A 15,683-nucleotide genomic window follows, 5' to 3' on the forward strand; every position below is an offset into this window, starting at 1 on the left:
TATTTTTTTTTCTCCACATAAATTTAATTTTTCTAAGATTTCATTTTACTGTTAGTACCTGCAGATTTCAAAACTTTTACATTAGGTTTGTAAATCTCATATGATTCTCGATCATTTCCAGAGCGTGGAAAAAGGTAGGTTTCGGGTTTTTTTATTTTCTTTGTTTCAGCATCTGCGATTACTTTTCTATATGTTCATTTTCCTAGAAATGGGGAAAAAATCCTCATTTGGATAAAAACCAGTACTAACTATCAAAAGTGTGTTTTCTTTCTCTCTGCTTTCTTAAAAAAAATTAATGCACCTTTGGAAATTACAGATGTCTAGTGAAAATTGTTAATTTGAGGAGAAACCTGTCAGGTGCACAGGCAAAAGTTATAGTATTGGGGAATTAGTAATAAGTGTGTGTCCTTTGGAAGTTTTACTGTTCTGTGATTAAACCACAATCGAAAGAATGTGTGAGATAGAACTTCAAATCTGTTACAAAGGCTAATAGTGTCTTAGCTGCAAAAGACTATTCAGGTAAAATTTTCTAGGGTATAGAATTAAAAGAGTCATTGGAAAGCCCGTGTCTTGTATGTTGTTGTTGTTGTTATGTGTCGTCTAGTTGCTTGTGACTCATAGCGACCCTATGTACAACAGCCCTAAACTCTGCTCTGTCCTGTGCCAATCGCACCGTCTCTGACACTCCCATCCCGATTATCCCAGTCACTGAATCAATCCACCTCATAGAGGGCCTTCCTCTCCTGTGCCGTCCCTCCACGCTCCCAAGCATGATGTCCTTCTCCAAGGACCGGTCTCTCCTCACAGCATGTCCAAAATATGTTAGACAGACCTTCAGAATCCTTGCCTCCAAGGAGCCACCCGGTTTAACCCTTTCCAGGATGAATCTGTTTGTTTTCCTAGCAGTCCATGGTACCCTCAATACTCCCATGGTAATGCACCTTTTAATTTCCTGGCTACTGGTGCCAAGAGTCTTGTATAAATAGAATAAATACAGCCTCTTCTTGTATGAGAAGCTACAGAGTACGAATCCACCATCTCTTCCAAAGGAGAAAGATGAGAGCACTCTCCTCCAGTGCAATTTACTGCCTTTGAAAACCTGCTGAAGATTTGGCTATGGCTCATATCCAACCTGATGGTACACAGCAACAATAAGGTACATCATGGTTGTATTCTAAGATACTATTATTTTGGGAAGTATTATTTAAGAAAACATATCGTATTGTTTTATTATGGTGGTTTGTTGTTTTGTGCACTATCGAATCGGAACTGACTCATACATGCCCCTGTATCCTCCATAGATGATTGTCAGTGATAACAAATAGCGCTGGAAAAGACTGCCCATCTTTATGCCATGGAGCAGCTAGTTAATTCAAACTACATTTCTTGGCTTGGCAGTGCAACTTTTTAACACTAAACCACTAAGGTTCCCTTAAAATATTATTTTTTGTTCCTAGGTGTCATTGAATCAAGTATGACTCATCACCACCATATGACCAACAGGTCTGAGCCCTGTCTTACTCTGTGACATCTTATGTATAATAAATAATGAAACTAAAGATGAAGTGTGCTTGCTGCTTGCAAAAGAGCGTACGTGAATGTTTTATTTTTGTGTTTCTTTAGTCTGTAAAGCAATACTTAAAGTTAACTGTGTAGTGAGCTCAGAGATTTTACAACAAATAGCATGAGTCCATACTGATTACTAAACAAATTGAATTTGGATTTCAAAAGTATATTGGAATTAAAAAAATATCTATCCTATATTTAACCTAAGGAAATGGACACAGGAAAAAGTTGCAGTGTTGTTTTTTATTAAACAGGAGATTTTAAGTGTTTTATTGACTAAATGAAGTCCGGAAAGAAAACCAATTCAAACTATTTAATTGGTTTACCTGATACAAGTATTAGTTTCTTTTCATCTCAAGTTTTAATATCTTTTAACAGTGAAATGTGCTGCCATCGTTTAGTGGGCCGTATAGTAAGTGGTGATATTTGTACAGGAAAAGGCACGTCAGTAAAAGACCTACTAACTCAGAAACTACACATTCTGCTACTAGCTTTCACGATTTTCTTCTCTATGTAAATATTTTGATGTCTTAGCCTAAATGACTGCTTTTTTAAAGAATGCATGAAAAGTAATGCACTAGTTCAGTCTGAATAAAGGATTATATATTATTGTTCCATCGTCTGCCATTTCCCAAGCAGATTCCCACACATAATTCTTTTAATTAGTAAACATGTAGTCTTAAGTGTCTGTTGAGACGGTACTAGCAAGAGGAAAATTATCACATTTTCTAAAAGGAAAGAAAACAGAATGTTTTAATACTCTATTTTGGTTTTATACTTATAGAAAAGAATGTTTTGTATTTTTTTGCAACAAATAAATGGTAAGTTAGTATTATTCAGGAGCCTTGGAGGTGCAGCAGGTATGTGCTTGACTGCTCACCAAAAGGATGCTCTGCACAAGAAAGCTGTGAAGTTGGCTTCCACAAAGATTTATAGACTTGAACACCTCACAGAGTAAGACTGTCCTATAGACTTGTTATGAGGCACAATCTGTTCAATGGCCATGTTGTTGTTGTTGTTATGTGCCGTCGAGTCGCTTGTGACTCATAGCGACCCTATGTACAACAGCCTAGATCTTGCTCTGTCCTGCTCCAATCACACTGCCTCTGACACACCCATCCCGATTACTCCAGTCACTGAATAAACCCACCTCATACAGGGTCTTCCCCTCCTGTGCTGTCCCTCCACCCTCCCAAGCATGATGTCCCTCTCCAAGGACCTCTCCCTCCTTACAACATGACCAAAGTATGTCAGATGAAGCCCCAGAATCCTTGCCTCCAAGGAGCAGCCTGGTTTAACCCTCTCTAGGATGAATCTGTTTGTTTTCCTGGCAGTCCATGGTACATCAACACTCTTCTCCAGCACCACAGCTCAATGGCAATAGCTGGGGATTATTTTTGAGAGGTTATGGTTAACAGTCATTAAAAGATGATGATGAAAAAAATCCTAAAAATTTCTGATTTGTATATATAATAATTGAATAAAGTGAGGAATAGAAAAATGCAAGGTGCATAATTTCCTTAAACAACTTGTAAAACTATCTAGTATAGTTTATTTTTGTGTTTAGACCCCATAAGGATCCCAGTGGTTAAAACCAGAAGGTTAATGGTTTGAGCCAACCAGCTGCTCACTCCACTGTGGGTATGATTTACAGTCTTGGAAACTCTAAGAGACAGTTCAACCCGGTCACTCTGACTTGGATTCACATCTACAACAGTAGGTCTTTTCGTTTTCAGCTTGTTTGTTTTGGTTCTGTACTCCATAAAAGTCTGGAGAAAAATATGTACTTGGGAAAAAAAAGTGTCTACTTTTCATTAAATGTTTACAAACATATTCCATGATAGTTTATATAGGAAACATTCAAGTAATGATAGTCTTATATTTAAAACAAAGAAGAAATAGAAGACAAAATATTTTCTGATAATTCTATGGTGTTAATATCTTATTTTTACCAGGATATATATGTATGTGTGTGTGAAGTACCCCAAGACAAAAGTTTTCTAAATTATTAAAAACACATTTAGTGAGAATAAAAATAGACACAGGAGAAAAAATTACACAACTTTTTGTAGGCAGCATAGGTGATTCAATTTTATTCCAGCAGGAATTATAAAGAAAGCGTGAGAATTGTGAGAAATATCAGCAGTGTAGCATTTCTCATCAATGATGTTATCTGACCTTTGAAAAACAGAGCAATATATGTAAGTGCTTTGTTTTTTCCTTCAGGAGAACATAGTTATATTATTAATTTCATTACAGAAAAAGTAAATTCAAACAAATTATGAAAAAAATAATAATGTGTAATACAAGAATTTTCCCATTGTGATAAACATGAGATTCTTGAATATTTAGTTTATTAAAAATCCCAAAGTCTTAACATAAGGACGTCAATACTTCTCAGTGCCTGAGAGTGGACTGCAAATGGCCAATGATGTTTCACTCATTGTCACTGTAGCACCTATTCCTTTTAATCAGCTCTTCCACGGTGAGTTGCTCGGATTGTACCTCCTTGCAGGGACATGGATGTTTAGCTGCCCATTCACTGCTCAGAACATCAAAACTCATGTTTCCATTACTGTGTGTAGCTGCTCCTATTGTTTCCCCATGCCAGTGGTTAATGTCCTTCCCAACATCTTTCAAACACAAGCATGGCAGGTTTTTAATTGGATCTACAGACTCTATTAAATTGTGCTCAAAAATGTTCGCATCTTTCTTGGAAAACGCAGCGATTTTCACAGTGTTAGAAAAGAAGAAGTGTAAATTTTTGTTGCTTGCAGGGTTACCCCTGTTGTTTATTATGTTTCTATCAGAAGGGACCTTTAAAGCTTTCCCCTTCACTCTTAGTCCACCATGGAGGCTGGGTTTGGGAACAGACTGCACAGGACTGCCAGCAGTAGCTCTGTGAGTCTGTTTATTGAAGGCCAGAGCTAGAACATTCTTTGAATAAGTCTTTTCACATTCAAATATGCCAAGTAACTCTGAAATTCTAGATGTATTTTCTAACTTTTCATTTTCATATTCAATCGCAGTGTATTTTGCTTCGCTTGACAGTGGTAATAGGTTAGACAAATCTAAAACTGATGTCTTCTGCCTACAAATATTCAGGTGTGAAGCTGCTACATAATTGTTATTATTATTCTTATTCAAATTCTCTTTGCGATAGTCCAGTACTACCTCATCATCAGTGTTTGTAACTTGTAAAACCTCTGCACCGTCAGGTTCAGTCATTTTCTCATTTCTCCCCTTTTCCATGCTCTGCACAACCACACTATTATTGTCATTAAGATCTGTTACACCTTTCCTCTTATTCTTTGTGTCTTCAGCCTCTGTCAGCTTATCATGCACATTTTTATTTCCTTCCTTCTTCTCTTCTTTCCTTGCTTCATGCATTTTCATTTCTTTGCTTCCTACTATGTCCTCTTTCTGACACATGAGAATAGACTGTAGTAATGGCTGAAGGAAAGAAATACTGTCTTGTTCTTGCTCATGATTCTCCAGAGTTTTAGCACGTTCTCTCAATGACTCACTTTTCATTTCAGTAGGTGTTGGAGTTGTCATTTGAGGTGGCCATTTAGGTTTATTCATTTTTAGTTCTTTTTCATAGGCAAAGGTTTTCATAGGCATCTCCTTGGAAGGGGGCCAGATGATTTTTAATTTTCCCCTTTCCCCTAGTTTTCTCAAATCATCTCTTTGTTCTTCACTGCTTGCAGAATCTAAATGCTGAAGGTCTCCAAGTACAGGGGTGTTTGCTGCATCGGTATAAAACATGTCTGTGTCTTCACTTGGAATCAAGTCCACCGACCTACATTTCTTTTTGCAATTCCATCTATCTTTATGTTGTTTGTGTCCAAAACCTTCATCATAATTTCCTTTAGATTTGAAAAGTTGCTTAAAGTGAGGTTTACAATAGATTTTTCCATGAAGGGATGCATAATTTCCCAAACTGGCAAAAAAAAAAAAAAAAAGGAGAAAAAGCATTTTGAGCATTCTGAAATGATTAAAAAGTTTAATGGAAAATTTATAGGGAATGATATATGTAATAGTAAATTATAATATGCTGACTATTATGCTGACAATAAGAATGTCCTCATTAAATAAACACACCTATTTTTAGGAGCCATGAGCATAGCCTAAATGTCGGGCTGCTAGCCACAAGGTTGGCAGTTGAAATCATCAGCGACTTCATGGAAGGAAAACTTGACAGTCCTCACATGCTACGATTTACAGCCTTGTAAACCTGGTGGGACTGACTCAATGGCAGTGAGTTTTTATTCACTTTGTTAGATAATAGTTCCACTTGTACATCACCTGATGCGTATCTTACAAGTTTCAAATTTTATGGAGTAAATCAGGTTTTACTATAATATATATTGTGGATGTACATGTAGAAACAGATGATAGGGGGAAAATAGGACTTAGACCTGTTCTAAATCAACAATTTATGTGAGATGTTGCACCTTACAATAAAACTTGAACGGCATACACACACACAAAACTGGATTTGGAACGAACTGGAAATCTTACTTATGCAAAATGTTTATTGTTCTATTTAAGAAGATCAACAAACAAAATGTCAGTTAAAATGAAAATCAAATTCAATGTGAGATCATTGCATAGTTTTTGCATTTCTCTGCAAAAAATCACAAAAAATCGCAAACTAGATAGATAGCAAAATTTAATACATGTTAATATTTGAGTGACCCACTATTCTCAGCAATACTCCCAAATAGAAGAGATTCAATGATATGGCAGACATGGTAGTTGTATTTGTGTTACTGATATCAGAGGAAGCAGAGGATGTTTGACAGGATACTAACTGGAAGTATCACTTGCTAATCAGGGAACAGCAGGGGTTGTCCTCCTCTCCAATAGCTAGTAAATACAGATGGACTGTAGCAAGATAAAGTGGAGAAGGGAGAGCAGCCACACTCTCACAGCTACCCTGCTGAGGTGTTCTTTTAGAAGAGGTCTTTCACACTGAGGACATGATGAGAATGGGATAAAATTGAGCCAGAATGATGGCAACAAAATGCAAGAGAGGGTCCTAAGCAATGCAGGGAAGAGAAACCAAGTCAGGATGTTGCAGACAAGCTTTGGGCCTTAGAGAAGCCATTCTGAATTTTTCTTCCTACACTCAAACCAATGGAGATTTGACTGTGATCCAATGTATATGTTGACTTGTTTTCTAAGAGGGAGATTATATTTCTAACAGGGCTTTGACCTACATTTTCCTCATTCTCGTTAGCATTTTTCTTTACCCACATGTAAAAAATGTGGGTCCATCCTGGTATGGCTTCATCACATACGACCAAACTGGGCAAAATCAGTCTGAAGCCTAGCTCCAAACAGGTCAAGTTTATTTGCCCTTTTAAAATGAGGGGAAAGGCAGTAGGAATATAACAGAATATCTGAAAGAATCACATGAGTGAACACTCATTAATATAACTCATAAAGTTTTCTAGTGGTAAGAAGCTGCACTGAAATCCTGAAGGTATGCAGTTCAAATCCACTAGTTGCTCCGCACGAGAAAGATGGGCAATCTCCTTCCAAGCAATTAACTGCCTGTGAAAACCTGCCAGAGGTTCTGCTTTGGGTCGGTTCTGACTTGACAGTGCCCAGCAACAACAATGTTTTCATAATCATAAAGTAACGACTTAGATCATTTTTGGGTTGTAAATCTCATGCTAACAATAAAAACTAAACTTAAAGAAATACAAGATCATGTAAACATAACAGGTGTATCTTAAGAAAAACTGTGTGTCTTAAGAAGGCATGTAGAAGAATAAGTTGAAGGTTTTATTTCATTTTATAATGAAAAGAGTTTAAAAATACTTGAAAGAAAGGACAGAGTGTAGAGATAGGCAAAATTTATATGTAGTAGAAGATTCTGAAGAAGAAAACTAATGCAAATAAATAGTTTTAAATACTGGAAAAGCTATAATTCATAAAAATCTTTCTTAATAAAAAATATTTCCAACTACGCATATAAAAACACACTGGGATACTGACACTGTCAATATGGAAAACAAAAATACTAAGAAATATCTGAGTAAAATTACTAGAAAGAAAAAATCTTTGGATATCTCAAATAACAGCATATGAATTTAAGAGAAGGAAATAATGTTATCGGACTTTTCTAAAGGAATATTTTATGTCAGAAGGAAACAAAGAAAGAACGGGCATGAATGTGAGATAGAAAACAGATATAGCTGTAAGTCATGGAATGCCAAAGAAAGTTTGTGACAGACAACAAAAACATTTACCTCAGTTTGCTGTTGCAATGATGACATCTAAAGCAGGACTTATGGAAACTCTGCTTGTCTGCTACTAAGCACTCCATTGGATAGACTGTCTTTTGACAAAGGATACATGTTTCCTTGTCTTGGAGCAACAGTTTCTAAAAACAACCAAACCAAACAAAAAATACTTAGATGGCTTGACACTAAATTATAAAATAGAAAATGCAACAAAAACAAACCACCACCATCACATTAATTAGCCATGCACTTAAAATCAAAAGCTATGACCCTTGCCTCACCACTGTACAATTAGCCTTACTCTTGTTTCCATGGTAAATATTTGAAGACACAGACATCAAAATATGTTGACTAGTTTTTAATGCATTGGACTATTAACCAAGAGGTAATACTTAACTGATTCAGACATATGGTGGAGGGTTACTGTGAGTCACAATTGACTTGATGGTATTTGGTTTGATTTTTGATGTATCTCTCTCTAAATATGCCATTGAAAGAATTTGGCGTTCTAAAGAAATGAACGTACTATATGTAAAATGGTTTTTATTCAGCTTTGTCTAAAGATTTTCTTTTTTCTAAAAGCATTCTGGATAGAACTTTCTAAAATTCTGTGAAAAATGTAACTATTATACACAGATCCCTTATCTGTAAATATGCTTATTTTCTAGAATTTATTTATAACTAAAAAATCAATACTCACAGTGTCTTTGTGGTCATTTACAGATTTGTGGAATATTCAGCGCAACAAAAATCTCGAGTCTTCGAAACATAAAGGTAATCTAGCAATCACTGATTCAGTTTGCATAGGGTTTTATAGAATAAAACTACCATGAATATTAAGGATTAACTGTATGTAATGACCTTAAGATGAAGACTATGTACTTAGTAATATGTCTCTTGATGATAAAGGTTACCTCCAGGGCACAAACTCTTACTTGTAATACAATAATATTTCTAAGTACAATGAAGTGTTTAGGGTCCCTTGTCCCGTACCTAAATGACTAACTTTTAGAACTTTTTGAGTTGTGTTTGCTTCTTATACCTTTCCTGATTCTTTCATTTGCTGGAAATTATCTATAGACATTTCCTTTCATGTGAATGTTAGTTTCCATGAATACCAGTAATTATTCTCCTAGTAATTATATTACCTTGCACTGCATAAGAAAGGGATTGGATAAAGGCTTAAAACTGATACTGAACTCTCACCTAAGAATTTATTTTGATCCTCGCAGAGATCTAATGAGAATAATTAATATTTCATATTAGTTTTATATAAACATAAATATATGCAGCCTACTGAAAGATCTCCTCTGTTTATTTGGTTTTAGTTGGGTACACATTCCTATTTTAGTACCAGTTTCTTAGTATTATCTTCGTGGTTTTAAGCTAGCTTAATAAACTGAAAATTCGAAATTAATTAGACAGCTTTGCATAATTATGCCAGAAGCAAATATATTAAGGAAGCATATTAACCTGCTAAACTAGACACATATGTTGCAAATATGATAGAGGCATAATTATTCATTTCAGTTCTTTTATTCTCAGTATTTTTAAACTTGCTATTTTAATTTGCCTAAAAGAATGGACTATATTAATGATGCTAATTAATTAGGTCAAATCCTTTTATTCTACAATCTCATCAATTGTAAGAAAGAGCAAAAGATAAATGAGCAGTTCCCTGATGCCTAAAAAACTGTACTGAATTAATACTTTTGGAAAAAATTGTGATTTAAGCAAAAAGTTTACAGAAAGGTTGGGTTCTTATTGATACATTAATATATATTTTCCTCCCTCCTCCTCCCCAATTAACTTTGTAATGCATGTCTTGTTCTAGATTGTTAATTGTCATGAATTCATATGTTTTAAATCTTCCTTCAAAAAAAAATCAAGGTTTTAAATGAATATTCTATGCTCATCTGTTTATGAGGGCTATAGGACTACTATTTGGTATTTATTTCAAAAAGATTAGAAAAGTAAATTCTTAAAAAAGCAAACAAGTAGAACTAGTAAAAGTCAACTATATCTAAATCAATGATAATAATTAAATATATTCAATGTAAACATGCAAGCACTTGTTAAAATAATTATTTTTTTAAAAATCCCCAGACCATATAGCATATATTAATTAAGTTGTAAATTCTTTATTGGATTTATTAAAGGAAAGATTTCAAATTGGAAGCACTTATGTCAGCTTACAAATGGCAGCATCATTCTCAGGAAGAAAAAAGTCAGGGTATAAACCATTTGTTCATTGGATGAAAGTTGCAAGGTGTAAACAATTTATCCCCAGTGTATTCAAAATGGCAAACATGGACTTGAACTTTATGGTCCCATTCACCTAGGTGGTAACTCACTCTCTCCTAACCAAATTGCCTACCTTTCCATTTCAAAGGATCTACTGTAGATGCTGATCTTATCAGTCATTAGCTTTCTATCTTTCCTTTGTTCTTGTGTATTCATGAATGGTGGAGTATTTATGTTTTCCTGTGGGATGCTAAGCTCAAGGGGTGTTACTTATCAGTTGAACACTTTCCCTTCAATAGTTTAGGAAATTATTGGTGAGGAGTTGCACTGCTAACCTCAAGGCCAGTGGTTCAAATCCACTATAAGCTCCTTGGAGAAGTATGGATAATCTCTCTTGGAGTTAAAGAGTTAGCTATGACTCAACTCCTATTCAGTGGCACAGAAAGAAAATCCTTAATAGTATATGGAATTTTCTCTTTTGACAATACTGGTGTTAGAAGTGGGGACGAATTATCTTCCACAATCCCTGCTGCATCAAGAGTTAGGCATAGTAGCTTTTAAGCGACTTTGTGCTTTCTGCTTCCTTTAATTCTTAGGAATCAAACATATCAAATCTTCATTCTCTTGAACTGATAGGTCTTTGGTTTTTATTGTGCACTTATTTTGTCTTTCCCAGCACGAATTTTTTGTAACTGTCACTATAAAATGGGTAGTGACATGTCCAAAGTAGATTTGGAGTCACATTCTAGGACACACGTTTATTATGTAAACAGACCTTATGGACCCTTATTATGCATGCATATTCTTGTTTATGCAGCATAACCTCATTTGGGACAATCTGAAAGATACATGGCTACTTTGCTACTCTTCTGATTTCCATACATGAGCTTCTCTATGCAGTAAATTAGAGAATTGAGCCACCTGGATTAAATAATCTCAGAGGGAAGAATGTTTTACTTAGTATGTTGATGCCTCTAAAAGATATAAAAACAGTTACATTTTCTCTAAATTGTCTAAAGAGAATAAAGAATAACAACACAATGTCAAAGTTCAGTTCCCATCTTTTCTATCTTCTGCCAGCATATACTTCTTTACACCCTTCTTTGTTTACCTACTTTTGTGATAATACTTTATTTAAACTTTTTTTCCCTTAATGTTAAGACATCATCCATTTTGAAGGCTGTAGCATTAGATCTTTAGTAGTATTAGGTTTTCTTTAGTAAGTGCTTCAAGTCTTCGTCACTTCCTATAAGCAAGATTGTATAATTTGCATAATCTAAGTTGTTGAACTTTCCTTCAATCTTCATTCTTGATTCTTTTTCATGCAGTCCATGTCCTTGAATTATTTGCTTAGCATACAGACTGACTACGTATGGAGCAAGAATCCAACCCTGACACACGCTTTTCTTGATTTTAAACAAACCATTGCATTGGTCTGCAAGTCATGGCTTCTAAGTCTATGTATAGATTTTGCACGAATACAACTAAATGTTCTGAGGTTCCTATTTTCAAAGTTAGCAATAATTTAAATTTGATATTCAAAAACACTGTTGAAAACCTTTGTATCCTCAATAAAACACAAGTAAGCATGTTTCTGGTGGATCAGCTATGGGTCAGTTGTGACTCCACAGTACACAACAAGGTAAATAAAGAAATGGTCCTTCAGGTGGACACCATCAAATGGATACTTCTGAATCTTCCAACAGCATAAAGGTGACCAGGCATCTGTCAGCATTGTAAAATGATTTCGAAAAATAGATGCCATGGGTTAGGACCTTTAAAAAAATACCTAATTTAAAATGAAATGGTCCCAAGGGGGGTGGGAGGAACCAAACAAAAACCCAAGAGCTTTTCTTGTGATAGCTCTTAATCTGCAAAGATGATTTTTACTTTACTCTTAGTGGGTAATTTTGCCAATATTTAATTGACAATAGTCACATTCTCTGTAATTCCTACCACCATTTAACAAAAGTCTTGAAAATGGAAAAAAGTGTAAGGTTACCAATCAGCAACAATTGTTAATTCATTCTCAAACTGTTCAAATATCTTATATCCCTTTGTCCTACCGAGGAGTTATACTTATTTACTCAATCAACAACAGCATAATAAATTCCTTGCCAATCCATTAGAAGAAAATCTTTTCTCCAGATGGCATTGCCAATTACAATTTATGAAAAGGGAAAAATATTATTGATTCTGCTGGATAGTTTCAAATCAACAATGAGTGTCTCTGAATTAAACAATATTCAGGAAGAAGAAGCCATTTGTTATATGCAAGCCATTGTCATACCTCTCCAAAGTTCAACCCTGTCTAGTACTCTCTCTTCTTATCTCACTGCTCTAAATCTTAAAACTTCACAGACCACATATCCACAGATGTAGCTGAATTTTTTTTTTTCAGCTGAGCTGAATAAAATGCAAGTAAGTTTCTCTAAAACTCTGACCAAAATTCTCCAGGAGCCACGTAGATGAAAAGCAAAAGGAGGACTAGCTTCCGTCATATACAATTTCCTTTCTAAAGTTCTAATTTTCCTTTGTACTTCTTGTATTACCACTGCTTTTTTTCCACTTAAAGAAACTAAATAATAGGGCTGGAGATTTGTTCAAGATTTGCATAAAATATGATTATACCTACATTTCTAGTTGTCCCTAATATTAGCTTATTATATTCTAGAGTCCCTTCAGATACAGCTCATTTTTTCTGTTGTTGTTGCGGATCTTTCCAGGACCATTCCCAGTATTTCTACACACTCTGTAAGTCATTATTTCTTTGCTGTTACCTGGGAAAAATCAGTACTTTATCTGGACTGTAATTCCTCAGATTTACTGAACATGCAAACTATCTTTCTCAAATTGTGCATGGAGATTTCCAGCCTTTACAGTTTACAAACAAGTTTGCATTATATTGATGATATTTTAGTTTGTTCAAACTTTCAGCTAATATTCTGTGATGAAAATGTAGCTTTACTAAATCATCTTGCTCCTGCTGAATTTAAAATTTCCAAAGAAATATTGATGTATCTGCCTACTCTTAAATATTTTGGACACCTAGTTTCTGAGGAAGACATTTATATTGATTCTAAATGGAAAAAAGTAACTTTTGTATTTCCTATATCTAAATTAAAAGCATCGATGTAGATTTCTTGGATTCTACAGTTATTACTGAACGTAGATTCTTAGTATTTCTTTTTGATTCAATATTCTTACAAATATTTAAAATTCTTTGAAACAAATAAATTGCAAGTTGCATCAGAAATCAGAAATTAAGTTCAATTTAAAATGTTTAAAACAAAACACTCAGTGAAGGATTTCCTAGTTGCCATCTAGATGTTTTGAATACTAGTTTATCTACAAAATTTGAATACATTGATTTTGAGAACAGATTCTCACAATTTCCCTCATTTACCTTCCCCCCAATGTAATTGTACAACCTCATGATTAATCTCCCGCCCCTCACCATACAGCCTTTTTGGAAGGCAGTTTGGCACCTCCTCAAAAAGCTGAACATAAAAGTTCCATATGACTCAGCTATTCCACTACTTTGGAATATATCTGAGAAAATGAGAACTGAGGCACAAATGGAGCATTATTCACCATCTCAAGAATATGGAAACCACGTAGTTTGGTGTTTGGGTTTTTATTTTGGGGGGGGGGTGTTTTTTGTTTTGTTTTGTTTTATTTTCTTCTCCTATTTGGGAGCTCTGACGGTCTAGTGAGTAACAAGTTGTGCTGTCAATCCAAAGACATAGCAGTTCAAATCCCCCAACTGCTCCAAGGGAGAAAGAAGGGCAGTCTCCTCTTGAGATATTTACAGCCTCAGGAAACTATTCTTAGAGCATCCTTGTGAGTCAGTGCTGACTTAAAAGCATTTTGTTTTTATACATGAAATAGCTAGAAAGTCGTGAGATACGTTGTTGTTGTGCTAGGTACCATAGAGTCAGAACATGTATAGTAACTAAAAACTTAGAGGACAGAAAAGACTTAAAGATTATTTTATTTTACAGTTCAACCCTGCTAGCCATTGGATACACACCCCCTCACTACCTTATGATTACGGCTTCTATTACTAAACTAGTGAACATCATAGTTAATGTGATGCTAAGACACTTTTTAGATGCTCTGTCTCCCATGCTGTATGTGTCTTACTTAATTCTACCTTGACACATCTTTCTGTCAAAAGACTCATATGCTATGATATTCTCCTCCTGGTTGTGTCTAATATTGGACTATACATTGTAGTTTCTTTAATTCCAGCTATGCTTCTCTACATAAAAAAAGGAACAATTATCCTACATATGAATATATGATTGTCCAGAGGTGACTGAGCAAATTTTAACCTCTAGTACATATTTAAAAGTTTTTCTTAGGTGCCATAGAGTCTACCAGGACTCATTGTGACTCATTTAACAAAAGAGCTGAACCTGTCCCTACCCTGGGCCTGTCCTTACCACTTCTGATACACTTGATCCTATTGTTACAGTCACTGTGTCAATTAATTTTGCTGAGGGTCTTCCTCCTTTTCTTGGATCCTCTCTTTCCCAGATGACTTTTTAAGAAAACCCTTTAATTAACTCTGATTTTAAAAATCACATGCAAAAATACTCAACAAAACATAAACACACACCACCAAACATAAAATACTTCAAACTCATTGCCATTGAATTGGAACTGACTCAAATAGCTGACCCTTCCCAGGAAGGAAGTGCCATGTTTTCCTCCACAGAGCCATTGGTAAAATTTCCTATACTTATGCCATCAAAGATCCCTACAGATTAGTATATAAATAAAAATAAACCTGGGTTTACCTTGTTATTGGATAATCTGATACTACCTTTTAAGCAACAGTCTTCACGTTTCAAAAGACTTTATACTAAAGCTGATTTTATCTATCAAGCATTAACCTTTTTTCCCATCTTTCCTTTGTTCTTATGTATATAGACCCTTCTCACTGATTGATAGAGTAGTGGAGTGCTTTATGATTTTATTTAGAGATTCCCAGCTCAAATCGAATTACTTTTCAACAAAACCCTTTCCCCCCCCCCACTCCTAACAGCATATAAGATTCTCTTCTTTGAAAGATTATTATCATTTTGTATTGAATGCCAGTGGAAATGCCACTTAGGTCTGGCAGTTAAAAAGATACCAATAGTAATTCAGAGGATGTTATATAAAATATCATATAAACCAATGTTTAATAACTTTTAATAAATATACAATTGTGTATTTTTATGGATGCTATCACAAGAACAATTATTATGTCTAATGGGATTTTTGTTTGTTTGTTTGGGGTTTTTTTTAAGGCCTGATGAAAAGTATTTAAATTCCTGGCCATCTATGGCTTTTTTTGTGTGTGTGTGTGTTCTTTTGAGTTGGATTATTATTATTAATTTTAACAAAAATTTACAGAGACTTTGGCTTTTCATTCATTCATATTGTGTCTAATATTTTATCCACAACATTATTCACCTTTCTATAAAGAGGTAATAATAATTTATATACAAGCATGCCTGGGAAGTATTGAAGGCTTTGTCCAGACTTCTACTCCAAAGCAAATAGCAAAAGCCATGTAAATTTTGCTATCCTCATGCATATAATTATGTTTGCACTATTCTATAG

At 34.8% G+C, this 15,683-nt stretch overlaps 1 protein-coding gene across 1 annotated transcript in view; it reads right to left on the reverse strand.

Moving 5' to 3' along the window:
• Positions 1–4,002: 4,002 nt before the first annotated feature.
• XIRP2 (xin actin-binding repeat containing 2) overlaps positions 4,003–15,683 on the reverse strand; it is a 442,953-nt gene continuing 431,272 nt past the window's right edge. Inside the window, exons 9-11 of the mRNA XM_006879480.1 lie at positions 7,879–7,963; positions 4,978–5,509; positions 4,003–4,821 (exon numbers count right to left, since the gene is read on the reverse strand). Coding sequence (XP_006879542.1) covers positions 4,003–4,821; positions 4,978–5,509; positions 7,879–7,963 — 1,436 coding nt within the window. The remainder of the gene's footprint in view (positions 4,822–4,977; positions 5,510–7,878; positions 7,964–15,683) is intronic.

This window comes from Elephantulus edwardii, unplaced genomic scaffold (assembly GCF_000299155.1).
Source record: "Elephantulus edwardii isolate Elephantulus edwardi_28Jun2011 unplaced genomic scaffold, EleEdw1.0 scaffold00003, whole genome shotgun sequence".
NCBI lineage: Eukaryota > Metazoa > Chordata > Mammalia > Macroscelidea > Macroscelididae > Elephantulus > Elephantulus edwardii.